Raw genomic sequence first — 24,416 nt, 5'->3', positions numbered from 1 at the left:
GGACATGACAGTGTTAGAAATGTATGGAGAAAAAGAGTGTCCAGGAACGGCCCAGCCCTGGATTCACCACCAGCTTTGCCCAAGGGAAAATCAACTCACTAGGCTGCAAAAGCAGCTGCCTCAGACAACGCAGCTGACAGGGGCTCAGCAGGGGCCCCAAAGGATGAGCCCAGGAGCAGAGGTGATGGTGGTCAGCAAGGCAACACTGCCTCCTGAGGAGAAGCAGGAGAAGCAGGTAGCTAGTGGGAAGAAGGGAGAACCAGAAATAGAGTAGCCAGGTCTCATCGACGCATCAGCAAAGGGTGAGAGAGAGCCTTCCAGGAGTGCAGCATGGCTCCATGACGCAATGATGCCATGAGAAAGTGATGTCATCACATCAGGGATATCATGTGGTGATGCTCTGGTTTGAGGACAAAACTCTATGGTAAAATTGCCCTCAAACCGTAGTTTTGCCCAAAAACCAGAGCATTGCCATGCAATGTTCCCTCTAAGCTGTGGAGTCTTGTGAGCAAAAATTCTACTTTGTGAGCTACCGGAATTAAAGTTGTGAGCCAGTCATTTGGCTACTGCATAAATTGGTTTGCTCTGGAGCCATCCTGCCTGAGCTGAAACAAAAATGTGTGAGCCGGAGGCTAAAAAACTGTGAGCTAGCTCACACTAACTCAGCTTAGAGGGAACAGTGTTGCCATGTGACATCCCTGACATGATAGTGTCTCCGCTGGTGGACATCACTGCATTGGGGATATTGCCCAGTGACATCACTGTTCGGGGGTGGGATTTCTCCTTCCGGCTAGCCGGCTGGCGGCAGGCAGAAGCCCCCAAAACTGGGGGATTCCCTGCCCAGACCTGGAAAATGGCAACCCTAACCAGAAGCATGAGCAGGCACTGGGAATTGGCAGGTCTGCAGGAAGCAGGCATGGCCCAACTGGTGGGAATCAGAAAGTTAGGGGCTGGGAAGCAGCCTTGGGGAGACCTATTACAGGGAAAGCAAGGAGGAAGGAACCAGCTCAGCTCTGCTTTCACAGGCTAGGCCATCCAGAGAGCAGATGATTGGGGGAGGAGGGGGGAGAGGGAGGACTAGGGTGACTGGAGATGTCCAGGATTACAATTGATCTCCAGGCTAGCAAGATCAGTTCCCCTGGAGAAAATGGCTGCTTTGGAGGGCGAACTGTGGAATTATACCCTGCTGAGGTTCCTCTCCTCCATCAAAGCCTGCTGTCCTCAGGCTCCACACCTCCAAAATCTCTGGGTGTTTCCCAACTCAGAACTGGCAACCCTTGGCAGGACCAAACCCAACCCATATAAACTTGAGACTGCAACAGGCCAAGGAGGAACAAGAGGGCCTTGCATTGAGGTCTGGGGGAGCACAGGCTCAGGGAACAGTGAGGGATGAGGTGCCACAACCCCCTCCTTTTCCTATGCTGAAGGCAGTGGGAGACTACCCCAACATGTGGCAAGATGGCTGAAGGCCAGCAGGTGGGGATGGAGAGGGAGAAGGCTCTGAAAGAGTCTACCAGCCTTGGCAAGAAGCTATTTTATTTTATTTGTGTAGACGTTTTGTGTACCATCTTGTCTTTGACTCCTGACAGCACACATTAATCATAAATTATTGTCCACAACTGTAACCCATTTAAAATACCCAGTGAGATAGAATGTGTTTGTGCTTAGCAAACCAAGCCAATATTTTTGTCATAACAGCATGCTGAAAAGCTTACTTTAAGAATATCGTACACAACTTTCTTAAGTTCAGCAGAGAGGAACAGAGAATATTTACAAGGTGGTGAATTCCAATCCAATCCTTAGAATCCTACCAAGAAAGCCCTGTTCCTACGTTTTATAATTTTCACTATCACAGCTGGGATCTAAAGCAGGGCTTCTAAACAAGGGTTTAATGTGGTGGGGGATTAGATGTGGAAAGGCAGCCTCTGAAATACAAACAGCTCAGATATTGGAGGACTTTAAAGGTCAAAAACAGCACCTTGCGTTGTACCCAAGTGAAAAGCTGAATTTTATCTCTTCTCCCCACTGCAGGCAAAAGAGACAGGCATTCTGCATTAGTTAAAGCTTGCTCATCCTTATGGATGACCTCCAGGATCTGGCTAGGGAGAAAAATCTTTTGTGTGTCCCTGCTTTGCAATATAAAGTATATACAATCAAATTGTCACATTATCTGCTCCAGATACCAATTCTTTTCTTTTCTTTTATTCAATTTATATCCCACCCTATCCCACAAGCGGGCTCAGGGCGGCTTACGACACTGATAAGACAAAAAATAATAATTCATAAGACCCTCAACAATTCCAGTTAAAAGATTTCTGATGGCCGCATAACACTGACTAACTATTGTGCCTGCTGCAATAATGTCAGGGATGACACATTTGTCAAAGAGACCAAAGTCAGACGATGCTTACTATGTGGCCAGGGACTACCAAACAGTGCTACTCAGAAAAATGTAAGGCTCTTCTGGGCACATATGGGGAGAGATGGTCCCGTAGGTATGCTGGTCCCTGGCCACATAGGACCTTGAAGGTTAATACCATGACCTTAAATCTGATCTGGTACTCAACTGGCAACCAATACAATTGTCGCAGCACTGGCTGAATGTGCATCTGCACAGACATACCAGTCAGCAGGCGTGTCACCGCATTTTGTACCAGCTGAAGCTTCTGGGTCACACTCGCCGGTAGGCCTGCATAAAGTGAGTTGCAGTAATCTAACCTGGAAGTGATCACTGCATGGATCACTGCCACGAGGTCATGGGGGGAGAGATAAGGAACCAGCTGCCTGATAGAATCCCTACAGACTATTCTCCATAGATCTCAACTTTCCCATGCCACATACACCTTGAAACCCTCACCTCATCATGCCATCCAAACATCAGTCTTGATACTTATCCAAACCCCACTACCCTTACACTTCTATGATAACACCAAGCCCATTCCCCTTATCTTCTTTCTACACACAAATTCCTACTTCAGTGACACTCACCAGCAGTATAGTTAATGTAGGGACAGAAGAGACCTCCCTAGAAGATTGTTGATTTGTATTGTTCCAAGGGAAGCAAGGAGTTGCCAGGCGCATTCCTGCAACCCCCAAAAAACTTTGGGCAGGTTGGACATAGGGAAAAAGATGTCTACATTCCAAGGTAACTTCCTGCAAAAACCTGGAAGTGATGTCACAGCACTCCAGGATTTCACCAATCCATGGAAATTGACAGATCCCTAGAGCCTTTGTAATGTCATTTCCAGTTTTTTGCCACATGTGATGTCACTACATACACGACATCATTTAAAAAAAAAACACAACAACCACCATTTCCCCTGACTGCTCATTCAGGTAGCAGCAGGGGGCACTAGGTAGCAGCAGGAGATCACCTGTTTTAGCAGCTTAAATTGGCAAGCCTAAAGGAACAACATATGGCAGAGTTTAGGACAGGATGTAGAAGGCTTAACACCCTCCAAAACAGCCTCAGGAGAGAGGTAGCACTCTCTATTATTCACCTCTTTTTCATCATGCGATACCATGACAAATAGTGTTGGGTTATCACCCAGCTTCCCTCACTCACTCACTTTTTCAGAAGCAACTCCTCACTGTGCCCCCACTGACACATTTAGCCCCAAAGTTTACCTCCTACCTACCTCGTTGGAGGACTCAAGGGAGGCCAAAAGCTGCTGCTGCATGAGGCAAGCTGGTTAAGGTATGGAGGAGACACACTCTTCATGTGCTTCCCTTCCCAGCTCTATGCCAACAGCATCCCTGGCCAGGCAGGGCTGTCCACTTGCAACTTAAGCCTTGTCAAGCCAGGCAGCTTCTTCAGGCTAGCAGCCCTTTCCCCAACCCTCTGCCTCTGGCCACACCGCTCCAGAGTCTACCCAGCCAGGAGCTGCCACCTTATCAGCCTCCTGGGGCTTCACTGGGCCATGCAGCTTCCAACTGGGTTGTTGCCATTCCACAGCTACTGTGGCTGCCACTTGCACCATTTGGGCTTGGTGCCACCTCCTCCAAGCCTGCACTTCTGTCCCAATGTCTGGTATTTGTTCAGGGTCCCCCCCCCCCCAGACAATCAGTGAAATAGTGGAGTGTTCATGTACCAGACAGCTGGCAACCCTGCATTGGTCATTTCATTTTAAGGCCAATTCCCGGATTCCCTCTAGAACAGAAAGGCAGGAATCAATCCCTGTGACTGACCCCAGCAAGTCATACAGATCATGAGAAAGCAGGACTATGTTAGTACGCCCCACAGCAGTGTTCTTCAGTGCTGCTGAAGGCTAGGTGAGGCCTATAGGGACAGTCCTGCCCCTGATACACATTCAGTGCCTCTTCTTTGGCAGTATTCTCAGGGCTTGCACTGCAGTCACTTGTGAAAGACTGAAGAAAGATATTAAAGATAATTATTTGTTTTGTGTGGACAGAGATTGTTGTCTCACAAAAACCAATATGGGATAATAATCTTAATTTTGCAGACAAGCCTTAAATTGAATAATGAAGTTAGTTACTTCCTTGAAAAACTCAGATATTATCTTGCCTACAGTCAATCAGTAATGTAATAAAGGTCTTGACAATAGCAGTGGAGTGGAAGAGATCCTAAAATGAACACTGTGCTAGAACTTAGAGAAAGCAGATAGTATAAAACCTTTCAAAGGCTTTAATATAAATGCCACCTGTGAGTGCATTTAGGACTGTAATATCCTCTGAGCAATCCATCTTGCTGCCAATTTCTCCATATAAAGTATAAAATAACCTCAGTTTGATACTGTAGAATGAAAAAGTAAGGCATTCGTTCTTCACAGACCAACAAAAAGATTTTACTGGTGTGATTCTATTTAAATAACTACCAAACTGCCTCTCCTCAGATTGCACGAAAACATGTATAATGCCTGATCTGGGCCTTTGGAAGTGCAGAACAATGCATTTAATCCAAAGAGGAAAAGGATCTTAACTGAGGATGTTCCCCCACACATACTAGTCTTATGTTCGATCATGGTGGGCAGCCATGTTGTTCTGAAGCAATCGAACAAAGTTAGAGTCCAATGGCACTTCTAAGACCAACAAAGTTTTATTCAAGGTGTGAGCTTCCATGTGCACGGACAAAAGTATGTGTGCACATGAAAGCTCACGGATCCAGATGTGTTGGTCTGAAGCAGTAGAACAAACTCAGAATCTAGTGGCACCTTTAAGAACAACAAAGGTTTATTCAAGGTATGAGCTTTAGAATTAGAATGGCAGGGAAGGTTCAGACTTATAGCCAGAGAACGAACAGCAAATTAACATGTAACATGATGATGTTCTAGATATGCAAAGTGTCACTAAATAACATTAAGGTTATAAGGTCAACAGTTGTAAAGCAATAAATATGTCAAAGTAGCAGATGGTCACAAACATAGATGCAATCAGTTCCACCAATACAGGGGTCATTTCGTAGAAAAAGAGCTAGGGGAACTCATTAGCATAACTCATTAGCATATGCCACACACCCTGACATCAGGGGCCCAGCGGTGGACCTGCAAGGCCAGCGGGAGTGCGAGGAAGCCCTGCCAAGGCCCTCCCTGGCCCCAGGCAGGCAGGGGTGGGGAGAGGTGGGGAGGAAGCAACTTACCCTCCCTCTTCTCCTGCCTCCTCCTGGCTGAATGAGGGCTGGAAGCGGGGCGGCCAGAAGCAGGGGGCGGGGCTTCATCATGTGCCCCGCCCCCCTGCACCTCACCAGGGGGAACTGCGTTCCCCCGTGTTCCCCCCCGAAATGACCTCTGCACCAATATCCATAACCTGATAAGCACCAACGAGAGGCCTGGAGTATTTGACTTGCCACGTAAAGTATGGAAGACAGCTAATAGAATTTGAACAGGCTTTGGCAGTTGGGCAGACCTGTTGTTTAAATAGGACAAAATACCAGGACCCAAATGCGATTGTGGTGCAGCCCGCCCAACTGTTTTGCATCTGTCACAGGAGTGTGAGTGTTGTGCTTTCAGGGAGATGTGATGGAGCTTTTTGAACTCTTCTCAGCTGCGATTGAGTGGACTGAAAATTTAGATATTAGTATTTGGGGGGATTGCCCAGTCAGTCTGCACAACTGTTGTATCAACTTGGTTACGTATTTTATATTATTATATGCTTCCTGTATGTAGCTCTGCTATGTGAAAAATAAATAAATGACTGAATGAACTTTTCATCCCTTGAAATAGGTCTGTCAAAGCAAAAGGCTTCCAGCATGTTTTAGAGAAAGGGAGAGAAGTAGTTTCATTAGATGAACAAGGCAGTTCAATGGCAGTTAGCAAGCAAATGAATCAGCTTGTTCCATGGAATCTGGTTGAGCATGCCAAGACATTTTGAAATAGGACTTGAAATGTATACTTACTCCTGTAGCACAGAGCCTTATGTTCGATGCATTTTTAATTATCCAGATAAATAATATTGTCCAACAGGCTCCTATATTATTAAGAACAAGATCTGTACTCCCTGTTCGAACATGTAACATGACTTAATTTAACCAAGTGTCAGCCCTGGCTTGTTTTCCATACCAGGATTTGTCTCAGAGGCATGTGAAGTTATAACAAATAGTGCCTCTGGGTATGCACCGAGAGGAATTTCTATTTTAACCCACAACAATTAGCTGTCATACACTGGGATTTAGGAACAAGAATTGCCAGGGCAGATAGTACAGTTTCCAGGAGTTTTTGGCACCAGGGATTTCCCTTTCTGGAAATTAGGCACTGTGGAAAATAACTTGTAGCTATTGAAAAGATGTAGTAGGAGGGTATTGTATTTATTTGAATTCTACCCCTCCCTTCCCGCCTTAGCAGGCTCAGGGCAGCTTATACAAACACTACATAGCTAAAACAGAACTAAGTAAAATCATGACAATATAAATATAAAACATTATAAAGTGCTAGTGCTAAAAAAGTATATTCTTGCTAGATCATTAACGCACTAAAACCAACTGAAAATGACTGAGCAAGAGAATTCGGTACAGAAAACCTTGAAGAGGTATCATGAACGTAGAAAGTATTTGTGGTTCACACTCATGAGTTCTTAGAAAATTGTATTAAAAAAAAAACTGGATTGTTCAGAAAACACTATAATACTGCTTTTTCATGGCTGATTTCTCCCCTGCTCACTCCTTTTGTTACTGCTGTTAACAACAATTAATTGTTGGCTTTACTTCTCTGCAGCTGGATAATCCAGATGAACAAGCAGCACAAATCAGACGGGAATTAGATGGACGTCTCCAAATGGCAGATCAGATTGCCAAGGTAACAAAAGTTCTGACTATGCTGTTGGGTATTGTGACTGGGTCTTTCCTGAATTGGCTTGGTTTTGTGAACACCTCTGGTCAGATTGCTGTTTGTGATAAACCAGAGTCATTTAGCAAACAATAGGTCTGCAATTCCTCTCCACCCCACTTCAGTTTTCCCCGGGGCAGATTCTGTAAGGAAATAATAAATGTGACTGATCTATGCTAGGCATTTCTTCTTTGTGACAAAAATGGAATGGCATGGTTCAGACCTGCTTTAAAACCAGACATGGTAATCCACAGAGGTCATTTCGGGGGGGATCGCGGGGGATCGCAGTTCCCCTGGGTGAGGTATGGGGGGCGGGGCACATGACGAAGCACCGCCCCCTGCTTCCGGCCGCCCCGCTTCCGGCCCTCATTCAGCCAGGAGGAGAAAGGAGAAGAGGGAGGGTAAGTTGCTTCCTCCCTGCCTCTCCCCACCCCTGCCTGCCTGGGGCCAGGGAGGGCCTTCGCGGGGCTTCATTGCACTCCCGCCGGCCTTGCAGGTCCACCGCCGGGCCCCTCATGGGGCTCGGCAGTGGAGCTGCAAGGCCGCCGGTGGCGGCCGGGATCGTTGGGGGCGGGGTGTGTGGCCTTATGACACACTTCCGGTGATGTCAGGGGGTGTGGCCTTATGACACACTTCTGGTGATGTCAGGGGGTGTGGCATATGCTAATGAGTTATGCTAATGAGTTCCCCTAGCTCTTTTTCTACGGAACGACCCCTGGTAATCCGAAAAGATGGGCTGTACAGGAGAGTGCATAGAACAGGGACAACCTCATTTGACCAGACATCCTAGATATTTTCCCCTCTATGCAGAACAGATTCCAGGGCCAACACTGGCTTATCAAAGAGATTTCTTCATATATTACAGTGGTGATGCGGAATCCTCTATAGCGCAATGGAAGCAACTTCCTATGCCTTCAAAATAACATATGAAACCATAGGTTATGAAGGAGTAGTTCATACTGCAGTACCATGCACTTGGCCTGGCGCTTATCAGGTCTGAGGTCTGCATGCAGCAGAAAGAGGTGGTAGAATAAATGAGAATTATTAATGTATGGTGATGTTGAAAAACATCCTCCTTCACCTGCATTGTGGATTGGTACAGTCTGTTTTGCCATCTCAGCACTCTTTGATCTCATTACCTTCTCATTCTGCAGCATGTGGAGATTAAATTACCATAGAGCCATGGGAAGCAGCTGCCATGCACCAGTGCAATGTAAGAAGCCCACCAGTGGGCATCAGTTCAAAGCAAGCCAGTTTGGTGTCGTGATTAAGAGCAGTGGACTCTAATCTGGGGAAGCCGGTTCTATTCCCTGCTCCTCCACTTGAAGCCAGCTGGGTGACCTTGGGCCAGTCACAGTTCTCTCAGCCACCCAAAATAAACCTAGCTTGCCACAAAAAGAGCTAGCGTTTCAGGCGGCCAGACAATCTTCAGATCTCCTGGCTATACTACACCCACTGCTATACTATAATTAATTACTTAGCCTTGAAAATGACATTACATAGCATAACCACCCTCTAGTATAACGTTTTAATGGAGGTACAACGCATAGGATAAGCTGATCCAATTTTGTTTGCAGATTCTCTAGCCAAAGAGCCATTGTATTGTTGGTGGGAGATTGTTGGGCTTTATATAAAACCCCATGATAATGTGTTTGAGGGGGGGGAGGAATCTATAGCTCCCAATTTATATTTGGAATTCTGTATTTAGAAAGTTAGTGGGGCGAAAACTGGACATGGGGGTCAATGGGTCACCTGGCATTTGGCACAAGGGTCACTGAGTGACACTGCACTCATCCTGCGGTATTGGCAGAGGATGACTCCTCTCTCTCAGCTGCAGGATGCACATGATAGCTAATGAGCTGAGTTATCCTGTCATTGTGTGTCCCCACCAGCCCTTGCCCTGAGCAAAGTCCAGCTCTTGCTGATGCCAAGCAGAATTAGTACTTTCAGGAATGAAAAAAAGGACTTTGTGTCCAGTGGCAGTAGGGCAGGGGGCCCCAACCTTTCTGAGCCCGTGGGCATCTTCGGAATTTTGAAAGGGGGTAGGGAGCGCCACCCGAAATGGCTTCTGCAGGAGGCGGAGCCAAACCAGAAATGGCTACTTCAGGAGGCAGAGCCCAACACAATACTTTCCTTCTTGTTTTGCAAAAGAATTGCAGAAGATTAATAAAGAGAGACAAAGGAAAGCCCGGGGAGGGAGAAAGGAGGAGGAATGGAAAGAAAGAAAGAAAGAAAGAAAGAAAGAAAGAAAGAAAGAAAGAAAGAAAGAAAGAAAGAAAGAAAGAAAGAAAGAAAGAAAGAAAGCCTGAAGCGGGAGTGAAACCGCAAGTCCGGGTGCTTACCATTTCTCTTGGTTACTTCCAGTGGCTGCAGCTGCTATTGCAGTCTGAGAAAACCCTTTCATTTGAATTAGGGCAACTGATAACAAGCCCTGCCTTAAAATGACCATACCTACATTCTGGAAAGCTTAGTGGGTGCCAGAAGTACAGGTGAGCACCATGACACTCATAGGCACCATGTTGGGGAACCCTGTTTTAGAGTGGAGGGGGATAGAGAGAGATAGTATTACTTCTAAAAGAAAGGTTCACTTCACTTTTAGTTACTTGTTTGCCCTCACCCATATTTTGATTTGTTGTATGGATTGGACTAGGCAGAGCATTTTCTTTGATCCTCCCCCTGTGATGTAATTGGCTCCATCATCAGCTTGGCTGATACCACAGTATTGCCCAGTGTCACATATAGCCCTTTTGAAGGAATGAAGACTGCCAGGTCCAAGACAAAAGAAACTCAGATATCTTGTCTGTATCTGCTTAAACCTCACAAGCAGAAGGAGAACTGTTCCATTTTGAATGTTTGTTCCAACAATAAAGTTCAGGGTCTTAGATCAGAAAGGAGGGAAGGAATAAGAGGAGGAACATCTGTGAAACCTTTTTGAGAAAAACAGGATATAAATGTTAAAATAAATTAAAATCTGTTTAGAAAAGTATGAGCACATATACACAGCATTAGCCCAAATCTCTCCTCTTTAACCCATGCTAGCCTTCTCTGTGTCTGTCTCTGCTCAAAATATTGGGATTTTTCTTCAGCTACTTTATCTTAAATTCCATGGTGTTGTCCTTGGTTCTTAGAAAAGCAAAACTTGTTATAGTCATCATGAAAGACTGGCACTCTGATCAGCCAAAAGATAATGGGGGGGGGGGGGGAACCCTCAAAAGTCATTGTGTTCTTCACAAGGTGAGAAATACCACATCCAAAAGTCAACAGATATCCATCACATTAAAGTCAAAGGATGCCGGGTCAGCATATATTTATCATGTCAGGCTTCTACAAATCTATTTGTCCCAAATTGGACTTGGACAAAGAATATTCATTTGAGTTCACTAGGTGACTTTGGGCCAGTTAGAAACTCTTAGACTCATATGCCTCACAGGCTTGTTGGGAGAGTAAAGAGCAATAGACTCATGTATACCAACCTGAGTTCAGTGGAAGAACAGTGGGATACAAATATACATGTCTAAAGTAAAGGTAAAGGTTCCCTTGCTCGAAAGCCAGTCGAGTCCGACTCTAGGGTTGCGGTGCTCATCTCCATTTCCAAGCCAAAGAGCCAGCGCTGTCCGAAGACGTTTCCGTGGTCATGTGGCCGGCATGACTAAACACCAAGGCGCACGGAACACTGTTACCTTCCCACCGAAGTGGTACCTATTTATCTACTTGCAATTTCTTGCTTTCGAACTGCTAGGTTGGCAGGAGCTGGAACTAGAGATGGGAGCTCACTCCATCTTGCGGCACACCCGGGTCTCGAACTACCGACCTTCCACAGCCTGCAGTTCAGCGTCTTAACCACTTGAGCCACCGCAGCTCCTATACATGTCTAAACATACCTGTATATCCTTTAGGAAGGGAATTACAGTACCTGGTAAAAACTGACATTCTTATAATTCCTTGTTGAAGAGTCTGAAGCCTCAAAAAGTGGGGCAGCCCCCATCAGGACCTGGGGACTGGCAACCCTACTGCACTTCTGTGTATACATTTTTTTCACCTTTCAGTCTGTCTGCCTTCCTTCCCTTTTCATCAACCTTTGAGTCTGTCTTTCCAGCATTAGACCATTCACCCACTTACTTTTTCTGACTCTTATTCTCATTAAGCCACTTCCTCACTATCTCTGTCTTCCCTTCCTTATTTCATTTGGAATTGCTGGTTTAACGCCCTGAAAGCCAACACCTTCCATGATATTTACATCTCTAGACCCATCCAACTACCTGTCTTCATCCAAACACAGCTCTTCTCCTCTGCCACTGTTACTGTTACCGGGTTCTCTTTTGGATGTCTGTCCTTTTTGCAGATATTGTACTTTGAAGGCCATAGTAATGGTATTAGTCTCCTTCTTTCAAAATTCTGTGAGTTCCATCCCATGCACACCCACCCTTGTTTCTCTCCTTCCCAGCATCAGTGGTGGTAGAAGTATCTGGCCAAAGTAGACACCATCCCTCCCTGCTCCCTGTTTTAGCAAAACAGTCATAAGTTCTTTCAGAGCTGTTCTCTCAAGGGCAGATTCCTGAGAGAGCTCTCTCAGCCCCACCTACCTCACAGGGTGCCTGCTGTCAGGAGGGGAAGTGAAAGGGATTGTAAGCCACTCAGAGACTCCTTCGGGTAGTGAAGGGCCAGGTATAAATCCAATCTCTTCTCCTTCTTAAGATACCATAGAAGATGCCTGTTAGGTGTTGTGCCACATTATCTGTTATTCTTCTGGGGGGAAAGAATTGGAATCTCTTCCCAAGCTTTCCCACCTGTGAGAACAAATATGATATGGTGTTTTCTTGACAAGGCCAAGCATATCCTTACTGCTTTTGACAGGGCATACAGCAGAATACATATCCAATTCCTGCCCCTTCTAGTTCTCTTTAGAGAAACACAGGTATACAAGGAGTCTGTCCAGAGTAAACCACAAATCCCTGAAGGATAAATGCCAAGTTCAGTGTTTATGTACCAGCATTTGATAGGCTTCTTTGAAGACTGTAAGAATAAGGTGATTTCTCAAGAAGATTTTTTAGCAAAACAGTCATGAGATGCCAAAACAAGTCTCATGTTATTAATTGTTGTTTTCAGGATTAAGCATCATATTTTTTAAGAACATCCTTTCTTTCCCCTCTGTACTCATAACCATTGTTACAATGGACAAGAATCCCCAGAAAGTAAAACCTACTTCAATTAAATGGACAAAGACAGACCACAATAGACACCTACAAAAATTATAAGTGGAACAGAATCTAATTTACATTTCCCCCCTTTCCCCCCTCAATATTGGCTTTTGTTTTGTTAAGATGGTACATAAACCCAGAACGTTGTAAACAAAGTACTCTATACCCATTTGAGAATAAATTAAGTGTATGCTTGTTTATTTTTTCCTGGTTACCATATTTTAATTTGAGTTATTTAGAAAGTTGTTGTCCCACTCTTCAGCTAAATTTGTTCTTCAGGCCAGCTTGCAAAAACTCATAAAATCCAAAACAGCAATAAAATAGAATCACAATTAAACTAAATAGCTCTAGTAGTAGATCATATTAAAGGACATGGAATCAGTTAACAGTAATTAAAAAGCAGTTATCTATCTAGTCAAGTCAAGTTTATTACAATCCAAGATCAGAGAACAGAATCAAAATCGTCAAAGTATCTATCTATAATATAAAATTTTTAAATGAATAGTCACACAATAGAGATTCAAATAGAGAGCCATGGGGGGGGAGCTTCACATGAATTATTCTTTACAAATAAATATAAAATTTTGTCACTCTGAAAAAAAATCTGAAAAAATCTGGCCACCTATCTTGGTGATGCTGTCATCACAGGAACCCTTCAGATCAATGTAATGTGAAGCCTCATTTTGTGTGATTCTAGAATGTAATCGGCTATTACGCTTATTTTAGTTTTTATTTATATCCCACTTTTCTCCCTGAAAACAAAGTGGTTTTCCACATTGTTCCCCCTCTTCTCCACTTACAACAGCAACCTTGTGGGGGTATTTTGAGCAGAGAGATTATGATGGGCCCGAGGGCACTTGGCAGGCTTCCTTGGTTGAGAGAGGGATCTGAACTCGGTTGTCCCAGGTACTAGTCGACACGCTACCCACTGTGCCATGCCAGCCCTCACTGGTTAGTAATCATTTTGTTAAAAGCAAATGGGCAGCATGCTTCTTCCTTCACTTCCACTGTTCTTTCAAAGTGGGACTGACGAAGTAGTGCAGCCATGTGATGAGGAACAAGGAGAATGCCAGAATATTCTTGAGAGAGGGAAGCTGCCAAGGCTTTAGGGCTCCCCAGCATTTCACATAAGGATTTTGGGGAGGCACAGGCCCCTAGCCCCAGATAAACCTTACAGTATATGGAAACTACTGCCCAAGTCTCCCTAATAGAACTGCCATTAGAGATACTGCTGAAATGCATTCTCCTCTGTGCATCCAAGCCAAGAGAAGAACTGCCTCTGCCTCGCCCTTCTCCAGTTTACCTGTTGCTGGTGCTTGGCAGCTATGAGGCTAAATAGGACACCTGAAGTGGGATAGCTGGCCTGCAGTGCCACCTGCTCTGGAAGATTAGAAGAATATCTCTGCTTCCTCCTTCTTCCTCTCCCCCAACAGGGTGTGTCAGCTGAAAGTTCTGGGAAATGGGAGTTCCTGTTGGCAGATACAGGTACAGCAAGGATTTTGGAGGTGGTCTTCTTACCTGGGCCAATAGATAACCAAGAGGCACCACAGACTACAATTTGAAATGGGGGGGGGGAGAGAAGGGGAAAATATAGAATTTTGTAGAAGGTGCTCTGAGGGAACATGGGAAGATAATATGTGGAGAGGAAATTTCCCTACTGAAGGATTGTTTGTTTGAGACAGCTGTGGTGTATTGACTTCAGTGGGTTTAGAAGGGTGTTACGGTGGCTCAGAGGTTAAGCTGCTGAGCTGCAGACAAGAAGGTCTGTAGTTTGGCAGTTCGAGACCCGGGTGCCACATGATGGAGTGAGCTCCAGTCTCTGGTCCCAGTTCCTTCCAACCTAGCAGTTCAATAGCAAGAAATTGCAAGTAGATAAATAGGTACCACTTTGGTGGGAAGGTAACAGCATTTTGTGCACCTCAGCATTTAGTCATGCTGTCCACATGACCATGGAAACATCTTCAGACAGCGCTGGCTCTTCTGCTTGGAAACAGAGATGAGGACCGCCCCCTCGACTAGCTTTATTTATTTATTTATTTATTAATTCAGCTTGATATACCGCCGTAACCCCCGTAGGGGTCTCTGGGCGGTTTACAGAGGGGGTGCTAATCACCTATTAACCCTAACTGGGGCCACATTGTTCTGGGGAGGGGCACCCAGGTGGAGGCAGGTGTCGTCGCGTATCTGGGTGATGTCACTGTGCGCCTCCTGCTGCACGGCAGCCTCTCGTTGTTTCTGCTGCTGGCCGCCAGGAGTCACTCCTTCCGGGCCTGCTGCTCTCTGCTTGCCGCCGCCGCGTCGCCGTGCTCCTTTCTTGCCTCTGCCGCTGGTATACAGCCACCGTCATCGTCTCCATCGCCGCAACGCCGCCGCCGCCGCCATTGTTGCCATCCACACACCTCGCCGAGGAGGAGGGTGCCCCCCACCCTTCTAAGGGTGGGTACCCATTAATCTACTCGCCTGAGTTTTTACATCGGCTTTCGAACCGCTGGGTGGGCAAGGGAAACCTTTACCTTTACCTTTTTAATGCTGCTTAATGTGGTGATAAGGTAATGATAAGGTAATGTGTTAACTGGTGTGAGGTTTGGAAGTGATAGCCCCAGGTTCAAATCTTTCTCCCTGCTCAGTAGCTCACCAGTTTGCTTCATTGAAGAATTCACTCTTTAAACCACCATGTCTCCAGCCTGGAGTTCTAACCACCACACCATACTGGGTCTTTGTATAGCTAGCTAAGAGGTTGGCCTAGAACAAGTCACTGTCTCTCAGGTTTGCTTAAATGATGAGCCTTATTATGTGGTTAAATTAACAGAGAGAAATTGTTTCTAAAGCTTGAAGGAGAGGCTGCCTGCTAATTTGTCTTCTACAGAAGATTCTTTGAGAAAATATCATTTTTAGTACAAAAACCTTTGACAGTCCTGTAATGTGATCTGGAACAAATGCTGGCAAAGTCTATTCCTTTAACTTAATTAAAATCCTCCTGGCAGAAACATGGCTTGATTTTCTTCTCCCAGGTGTCTTTTTATGAACTCCTTTTTCTACTGTTAAGAAATGTCAACTAAGTTGGAAGACATTTCTCAAAATCACCTGCATAGTGTAATCTTTAGAGTGCATTCTGAGATTGATGTTTGTTTGCTGCACTTGCAATTACTGGGACCCACAGTAACAGCCTTGAAAGGCAAAGGAATGCCAGGGCAAAGAATCCCAGATGGTCTGAACCTCATGGACAGGTCTATCAGTGACTCATAGCCATAGTGACTAAAGGCGACCTCCACATTCAGAGGCCACCAAATGAGAAGGGAACACTCACTGGAGAAGACCCTGATGCTGGGAAAAATTGAAGGTCAAAGAAGAAGGGGACGACAAAGGATGAGATGGGTAGACAGTGTTATCAATGTGATGAACATGAAATTAAACAAACTCTGGAGCACGATGGAAGACAGGAGGGCCTGGTGTGATGTGGTCCATGGGGTCATGAAGAGTTGGACTCGACTGTGCGACTGAACAACAACACCAACACTCTGGCTGCCAGTGCTAGGATGAAATGTCAGGGAAAAGCCTTTGCATCTATGCCCTGTTTGTTGGCCTTCTAGGGCAACTGGTTGATCACTGTGTGAAAGAAGATGCTGGACTAGCTGGATCAATAGTCTCATCCAGGAGGATACTCCTTATGTTGTTATTGGATGCCAGCAGTCAGTGTGCAAAATGATCAGTGATTTATCAGCTGGAAAGGTAAACATGAATTGATTGACTTTCAGATGTGTGAACTGATTGACTTTCAGATGTGTGAAATGGACATGGATAAGGTATTTGCTCTCTTTCTTTCAGTGTGCTTACTAGCAAATCTCTGGCATTCACTCTTTTTGTTCAGCAGAGAAGATCTTCCAAAGAATATCCTCTGCCTACTTTCGTAAATATCGCATAGCATATGCCACAGATGTGTCCTTTGATAGAGATCTCATTTTCCCATAGAACACCACCTTTTAGCATTAACAGAAAGAAAGTGCCTGTGATTAACTAGCAATCATGTCATTCTGCAAGCTTTTCCCACTGGGCATTTTGATGTCTAGATAAGTAACTATTGTTATGTTGGCAACCAGGCTAACAATAACATCTTGTTCAGCTTTTTTCCATAATGGATACTAATATATCTAGTACAGTGAAGTCTGGAAATTCTGCTTCTATGACCACAGGTGCATTGGGCACGGTGCCTGGGATAGGTAACATCTCTTAGCGGCTAATCATGCAACAGCAAATAGCACAGCACTTTCTCACTTCACCCACCTTTAAATCCTATCTTCTCTCAGGGTCTAAGTGGACATTTGGGGGTACTGTTGACATATGTTCCCCTAGAGCCAGTTTGGTGTAGTGGTTAAGTGCATGGACTCTAATATGGGAGAACCAGGTTTGATTCCCCACTCCTCCACTTGCACCTGCTGGATGACCTTGGGCAAGCCATAGTTCTGGCACAGCTGTTCTTGAAAAAGAACAGTTTCTGTCAGAGCTCTCTCAGCCCCACCTACCTCACAGGGAGTCTATTGTGGGGAGGGGAAGGGAAAGGGGATTGTAAGCTGCGCTGAGACTCCCTTGGGTAGTGAAGGGCAGGGTATAAATCCAATCTCTTCTTCTTCTTCTCTTCTATATGCCTCCCCTGTAATACCTAGTAAACTAAATGTGATAAATGTGTGATGAGACATAATCATATTCAACATTTCCCCACTAGGGTTGCCAACTCACTTTTTGCCGGAGCGGGGGGCTCCCGGCCGGCGTCCTCAAGGCCTACAGCCTGCCAGGCTATGCTACCTGTTCTCACTCTGTCCCCAGTGAGGGATCTTTTTATCTCACCAGACCAGCCTGTTCCCTCTGTGAGAGCAAACCGCAGATTAGGGTTGCCAAGTGTCACTTACCTCTTCCTCGGGGGATTCCCGGGCAGCTCCCGGAGCACGCACGCACACACAGAGCGCGCGCCGCATGCACGTCACCAGGAAGTGACGTTATGACGCCGGGCACGCTGGGGGCGGGGCCACAACCATACAAGGGAAAACCATCCCTACCGCAGATGAGAAATGAAAGAACACCATTTTTCACAGTTAACAGCTTAAGTCAGAATCTCCTCACAGAATCTCTAGAAACTGATTGGCTATAACCCTATCTAAGCATTATGGGGATTGTAGGCTGTCTACTTTCCACTCCCACACTGGTGTCTCCTGGGACCAGGCCGCACTAGGCCTTGCTCCCAGTCCTGCACAGATCATGACACCTGGCTTGGGTCCTGAGATGGTTGGGGAAAAGGTGGATATATATTTTAAGCAGGGCTTTTTTGTAGAAAAAGCCCAGCAGGAACTCATTAGCATAATAGGCCACACCCAACAGCAGAAACTCATTAGCCTATTAGGCCACATCCCTGACAGCACAGCTCATTAGCACATTAGGACGCACCCCCATGTTACCAGAAGTGTGCTTGTCCAGCCACACCCACCTTTTGCTTGTTATTCTGTTTACCTTGTTTGTTGTCAAAACCCAGGGCTTTATTGTTGTCAAAACCCAGGGCTTTTTTTTTGTAGCAGGAACTCCTTTGCATGTTAGGCCACACACCCCTAATGTAGCCAGTCCTAATGAGTTTCTGCTGTTGGGTGTGGCCTATTATGCTAATGAGTTCCTGCTGGGCGTGGCCAACTCGGGAGCCAGCCGGAACTCCGTTCCTCTGCGTTCCTGCCCAAAAATAGCCCTGGGCCACACCCAACATTAGCATATTAGGTCACACCCCTGACAGCATGGCTCATTAGCCTATTAGGCCACACCCCCATGCCTTCCCTTGGCTTGCCCGGGCGCCCCGCAGCTGCAGGGCACCCGGACAAGCCAGCCCTTGGACAGGCCGGGAAAGGCACGGGAGGCCTCGGAGTTGAGGGGGGGTCACTCTTCAGGCCTTCCCTCTGTAGCCATGCACACAGAGGTTTTGGCTGTAGTGGGCGTGGCCAGCCGGAACTCCGTTCCTGTGCGTTCCTGCCCAAAATAGCCCTGATTTTAAGTAAACAAATAGAATGATATAGGAGTTTTCTGTAGGGTTGGGGGTTTTTTGGTACAGTGTGAAATGATATATTCCACTCTGCTAACCTCAGTATTTCGCTGTCTCCTTCTTCCATATGTGTGCTTCCATCATACATTTTGTCCTTGGCCACATGAAAACATTAGTATTTTAAAAGACTTTCTCCCACTACTGCTGCTTCCATTATATTATACATTCGATAATTTTTGTAAGCTGCTTTTACATTTCTGTAAAATGTAATTGTATACATGTACACATGCCATATGAGAGCTTTACGCTCTTGCAATCAGCATCTCCTGGTGATCCCCAGCCCAAGGGATATCCACTGAGCTTCAACCAGGGCAAGGGCTTTTTCGGCCCTTGCCCCAACCTGGTGGAACATGCTCCCACCTGCGGGACCTAGCACAGTTCGTCAGGGCTTGTAAAGTGGAGCTGTTCCACCAGGCTTTTGGTTGAGGAGGCAGATGCTCAACCATTCTGGCCTTCACTGTTCATGGCCCCTTCCCAGTGCCCTGCTGCTTTTGATAACATTACTTGGGCACTGGAGCTTCTTATTCATCTGACATGAGGCATGGGTCCTTTCTGTTATCGATTATTGTGCCATCTGTTAAATAAATAAATAAAATTATGGGTTTTATTGTTTTATGAATCTTATGTCGTAAGCCACCCTGAGCCCACTTGTGGAAAAGGGTGGGGTATAAGATGATGATGGTGATGGTGATGGTGATGGTGATGATGATGGTGGTGATGATGATGATGATGATGATGATGATGATGATGATGATGATGATGATGATGATGTATTATCTTCCAATTACAGGAACGCAAATTTCCTAAATTTGTATCCAAAGAAATGGAAAACATGTACATTGAAGAACTGAAGTCCTCTGTCAATTTGCTGATGGCTAACTTGGAGAGCATGCCAGTGTCCAAAGGTGGCTCTGAGTTCAAGTTGCAAAAGCTGAAACGCAGTCACAACACCTCAATCATTGACATGGGAGAAGAAAACGAAAACCAGCTCTCAAAATCAGATGTCGTACTATCTTTTTCCTTGGAGGTAAGACTTATAACTTCTCCAATATGCAATACCTTTGTGATTTAAAACAAACAAAATTCAACAATCAATAATTTTTCATTAATCAGAGCTTAAAGTAAAATCTTTGTGGACCGAAATAATCAAAACAGAAAACATGTAGCTAAGGCTGCAATCCTGAGAACACTTTCTTGTGAAGCAAAATCCATTGAATAAAAGGGAACTTACTTCTGAATAGACCTGCTTTGGATTACTCCCTAAGAGTGAAAAGTTTGCTCTTCCAGGAAACAAATATTCCTTTAATGTACTTAATGTAATGTAATGTAATAAAACTATTGGCTACAACTAGAAAATAGAGGAAGATTAATGAACAGACCTCCTAATGTGTTTTTTAGGTTAAAATTTCTTGCACCTACAACATTTTTCCAGAAACAATTTACTGCCTCCACCCCCCGGCTGCTATTAGCTCTGATAAATAAAACAGACAGCTAACCATAGCATACTTGCATTTTTGCTTCTTGAGATAAGAGCAGTACAGGGGAGCTGATTTGTAATGGAAAATGAGCTGCAGAGGAAAGGGCTGAGTCCCTCTTCCCCTGCACCATGATTTCAATCCAAACTGGAGCCCCTATAGCAACTTTTTAACCTTAAATTTATATTTGGAGATCTGATCACTGAACTCCCACATATTGTCTTCTGTGCCTTCAGCGATACTTCAGTCCTTATTATCGTCGAACATACCTAGGTCTCTTTGCCCTTCTGAGGAATTCTGAATTCCACCTGCCTCTGTACATTTGAGATACCAAATGCTTTGTCTATATATTAAACATATTATGCAAGAGGACGTAGAATAGAATCAAAAGTCTATAACTATTCTGTTTTCCTTCATTTGGATAAATCTTCTGATCATTTAAAGAAACTGATTATCCATATGGAAATGGATCAGAACTGGTGGTGGAAAGGGCCATTGTCACAGCCAATTTATGATGACCCTGTAGGGTTTTCAAGGCAAAAGACAAACAGAGGTGGTTTGCTAATGCCTGCCTGGGCATATAACAGCCCTGGACTTCCTTCATGGTCTCCCATCCAAATACTTATGAGGACTGACCCTGCTTAGTGTCCAAGATATGATGAAAATGGGCTAGACGGGACCATCAAGGTCAAGGCACGATCAAAACTACATACTGCAAATAACACCAGGATGATACTGAAGTGGCAACCCTGTGTCATATTTATAAAAACATGCTGAACAGATCCAGTGATTCATCTACTTCAGCATCCTGCTCCACACATTCTCCAACTAGATGCCCTCAGAAGACTTACAAGCAGGGCACAGAGACCAAAGCCTTCCCTTTTTGTTGCCCCCCAGCAACAGGTATTCACTGTGTTGCTGAGTATGGAGTCATTGTAGTTAGCAGACTTTGATGGACCTGTCCTCCATGAACTTGCATATTCTGCTTTTAAAAGCAACTAAAACTAGTGGACATTCTCACATCGTCTGACACTGAATTCCACACACTCAACATACAATTTGTCCAGATGTCAAGGCAATGTGTGTCCTTCTGTCCTCACAAGCAGCAGCTAGTGATGTGGAGCAGGGGTGAGCAAAAGTCCACTGCAGTGATATCAGGACATTGGGGTACACTGAATCTGACATTGTGGAGGAAGGCACTGCTGCTGTTGTTATCCTTATACCCTGGGTTAAGCCAAAGGTAATTTTATTGAAATATACACCTAATTTATACTTTACCTGAAAGAAGCAGGAACTATCAAGATATGGTTACTTCCCAGTACACTCTAATAATAGGTGAAAGGAAGCAATTATGTGAGTGAACTGGCTAATGTAGTTTCTCCCCTCCACTAACATCACCTGTAGTAAAGGAAGTGACTACTTCTCTCAGACCACTCTCATAACCACTTCTCCTTCAGACAGTAAAGATATGGTTAGTATGATTAGAGTGTTAGACTAGGATTTGGGAGACTCAGACAATCCTCACTCTGTCACTGGGCCAGTCATACACTAGGGTTACCAACATCCAGGTAGGGCCTGGAGTTCTCCCAGAATCATAACTGGTCTCCAGACTATGGACATAATTTGCCCTGGAGAAAATGTCAGGTTCAGAGGGTAGGCTCTATAGTACCACATCTCAACAATGTTTCCACCTTCCCCAGGCACCCCCCCCCCAAAAAAAACCCTCCAGGGATCTCCCAAGATGCAGTTGGCAACCCTATCATAAACAGTCAGCCTGACAATACCTAACAGGGTTGTTCTGAGGATAAAATGGAGGAGAGGAGAACAGTGTAAGCAACTTTGGGTCCTCATTGGGGGGAAAGGCAAGCCTGATTTCCTGCCAATGGTCAGGGGGGACCTGTCACCCCTAAGAGGTATACTATAAATAAAAGTAGCAGCAGCCAGAAATTATAAGTATATATTTGGAATGATGTCACCTAATAATAATAATAATAATAATAATAATAATAATAATAATAATAATAAATAATGATAATAATGATGATGATGATGATGATGATGATGATGATGATGATGATGATGATGATGATAGAAATAGAAATAACCTTGCTACATTCATTGCAGTCTCACTCAGGTTTTATATAACTTGAGACACGTGTAACTTGACAAGGGCGATAGATCTGTCTCTTTATAAAAATATTTCTTACATATTTTTCCAGTGAATAAGAAAGTTTTAATTCACATATTGCAAAAGAATGTTGATTTGGTTAGGTCAAAAATAGGACTTCTGTGGAGGGTGATGGAATATTCATTAGAGTTGTTTCACAGGGACTTTCTTTTTTGATGCTGAATTACTAAATCATCTTGCTTTGTGTACTTTGCATTTGATTATTGCTAATTAGAGATGTCACCTAAATCCCTCTGTGAGTCTTGATTTCTAACTGGTGGATATTATTAAAAATATGAGAAAATTACAGGGAACATAAGTGTTTGAGATGTACAGTTTATATTCACACATAATTTTAATGTTCAGATGTATATTTAATTTTGATTGAATAATAACTTTCCCTTCTCTGCTGTATAAAACATAGGTGAGTGCAAATTCAAAGACGGAGTCATTTCTGCCAAGCCATCCAACTCCCCTCCTACCCTTTCATGCTATTTGCTACAAATCTGAACACAGAAACATATGTGAAAACACAGAAGCCAACGTCTGTTAATTTATTAGTTACTGGAAATAAAAAATATATATTTTTGTTATGTGTTTATCTACCACATTTATAACCTTCCTCCATAAAATGTCAAAACAGCATATAAACCTCATAAAATGCCATAGAATATAAGTATTTAAAAACATAAATAATCGCCTAAACAGAAAACAGAGATCTTTAAAGCGGCTGTGCAAATTAAAATAGCAGGGGCTGTGGCTCAGTGGTAGAGCATCTGCTTGGCATGCCGAAAGTCCCAGGTTTGATTCCCAGTATCTCCAGTTGAAAGATCTGGCAGTAGGTGATGTGAAAGAGCTCTGCCTGAGATCCTGGAGAGCCGCTGCTAATCTGAGTGGACAATACTGACTTTGATGGATCAAGGGCAGTTTCATGTGTGTGCCATGTGACCAGAAGACACATGGGGGGGGGGAATACAAGTTACCAAAGATCAAATGAAAGAAGAAGCTTCTTGTCTGCAGAACACCAACAGGAAGGGAAGCTAGTTGAGCTGCCTGAAGAGTGGCCATTTCCAAGCTTTGAGGCACTGGCTGGGAATGCTCTGCCTCAACATAAGGTGTCCCATGTAGTAAAGCTTCCCCATAGGGTTGCCACCTCTGGGTTGGGAGATACTTGGAGATTTGAGGGATGGAGCCTGAGGACAGCAGAGTTTGGGGAGAGGAGGAATCTCAGCATGGTATAATGCCACAGAGTCCACCTTTCAAAGCAGCTTTTTTTCTCCAGGGGAACTGGTCTGGATCGTTTGGAGGTAACTGTAATAGCGTGGAGATTTCCTTTTTTTTTCCTGCTGGCTATGGGCCTGTCTCCAGGAGCTACCTGGAGCTTGGCAAGCCTACTAAACCATGTCCCTGAAATACCCTGGAAGCCAGTCAGTTTAGACATGCAGATGCAAAGCCTTTTGGACACATACATGCACGCATAACCTAGTGGGCCACCTTTTCTGGTAATGGCCCTTGCCTTTGTGCCCAAAGATGTGAAAGCTGGGGGGGGGGGGCATTACTTACCCTGGAGTACACAAACTGCTGACAAACTTCCAGAAAGGTGTATTGGGAGGAAGGCTGAACTTTTCTTTAACTATTGCCTTTCTGCAGAGGCAGGTGAGCTGGACCACACTGCTTTTGTGTACGTGGTTTTGTTCTAAAGCCTGGGCAACCTGTGTGGGATTTCAGTGGTGGTGGAAGGGAAGGGAAAGAATGCTACAGGAGCACTGCAGAAATGTGCTTGCATAGTCTTACCTCTGAGTGAAGTCACTCACTGCTGCAGTTCTTCTGACTGGGCCACTGCTCCATCCAGGGGTCGTTTCGTAGAAAAAGAGCTAGGGGAACTCATTAGCATAAATCATTAGCATATGCCACACCCCCTGACATCAGGGGCCCGGCGGTGGACCTGCAAGGCCGGCGGGAGTGCGAGGAAGCCCCGCCAAGGCCCTCCCTGGCCCCAGGAAGGCAGGGGTGGGGAGAGGCGGGGAGGAAGCAACTTACCCTCCCTCTTCTCCAGCCTCCTCCTGGCTGAATGAGGGCCGGAAGCGGGGCAGCTGGAAGCAGGGGGCGGGGCTTCGTCATGTGCCCCGCCCCCCGCACCTCACCCGAGGGAACTGCGTTCCCCCGCGATCCCCCCCGAAATGACCTCTGGCTCCTCAGAAGAACTGTGTATCACTCTTGACTTTT

The 24,416-nt window shown here is 45.0% G+C and overlaps 1 protein-coding gene across 4 annotated transcripts in view; it reads left to right on the top strand.

Moving 5' to 3' along the window:
• The window catches only part of CADPS (Ca++-dependent secretion activator), a 517,458-nt gene that overhangs the window by 197,905 nt on the left and 295,137 nt on the right, over window positions 1-24,416 (top strand). For all 4 annotated transcript variants that reach the window (XM_015406842.1, XM_015406839.1, XM_015406838.1 and 1 more), the window contains exons 4-5: window positions 7,167-7,247; window positions 19,339-19,575. In XM_015406842.1, the coding sequence (XP_015262328.1) occupies window positions 7,167-7,247; window positions 19,339-19,575 (318 nt within the window). The remainder of the gene's footprint in view (window positions 1-7,166; window positions 7,248-19,338; window positions 19,576-24,416) is intronic.

The sequence above is a fragment of the Gekko japonicus genome, unplaced genomic scaffold (genome assembly GCF_001447785.1).
Source record: "Gekko japonicus isolate JY-2015 unplaced genomic scaffold, Gekko_japonicus_V1.1 scaffold899, whole genome shotgun sequence".
NCBI classification, from domain to species: Eukaryota; Metazoa; Chordata; class Lepidosauria; order Squamata; family Gekkonidae; genus Gekko; species Gekko japonicus.
This window is presented reverse-complemented; position numbering and strand designations above follow the sequence as displayed.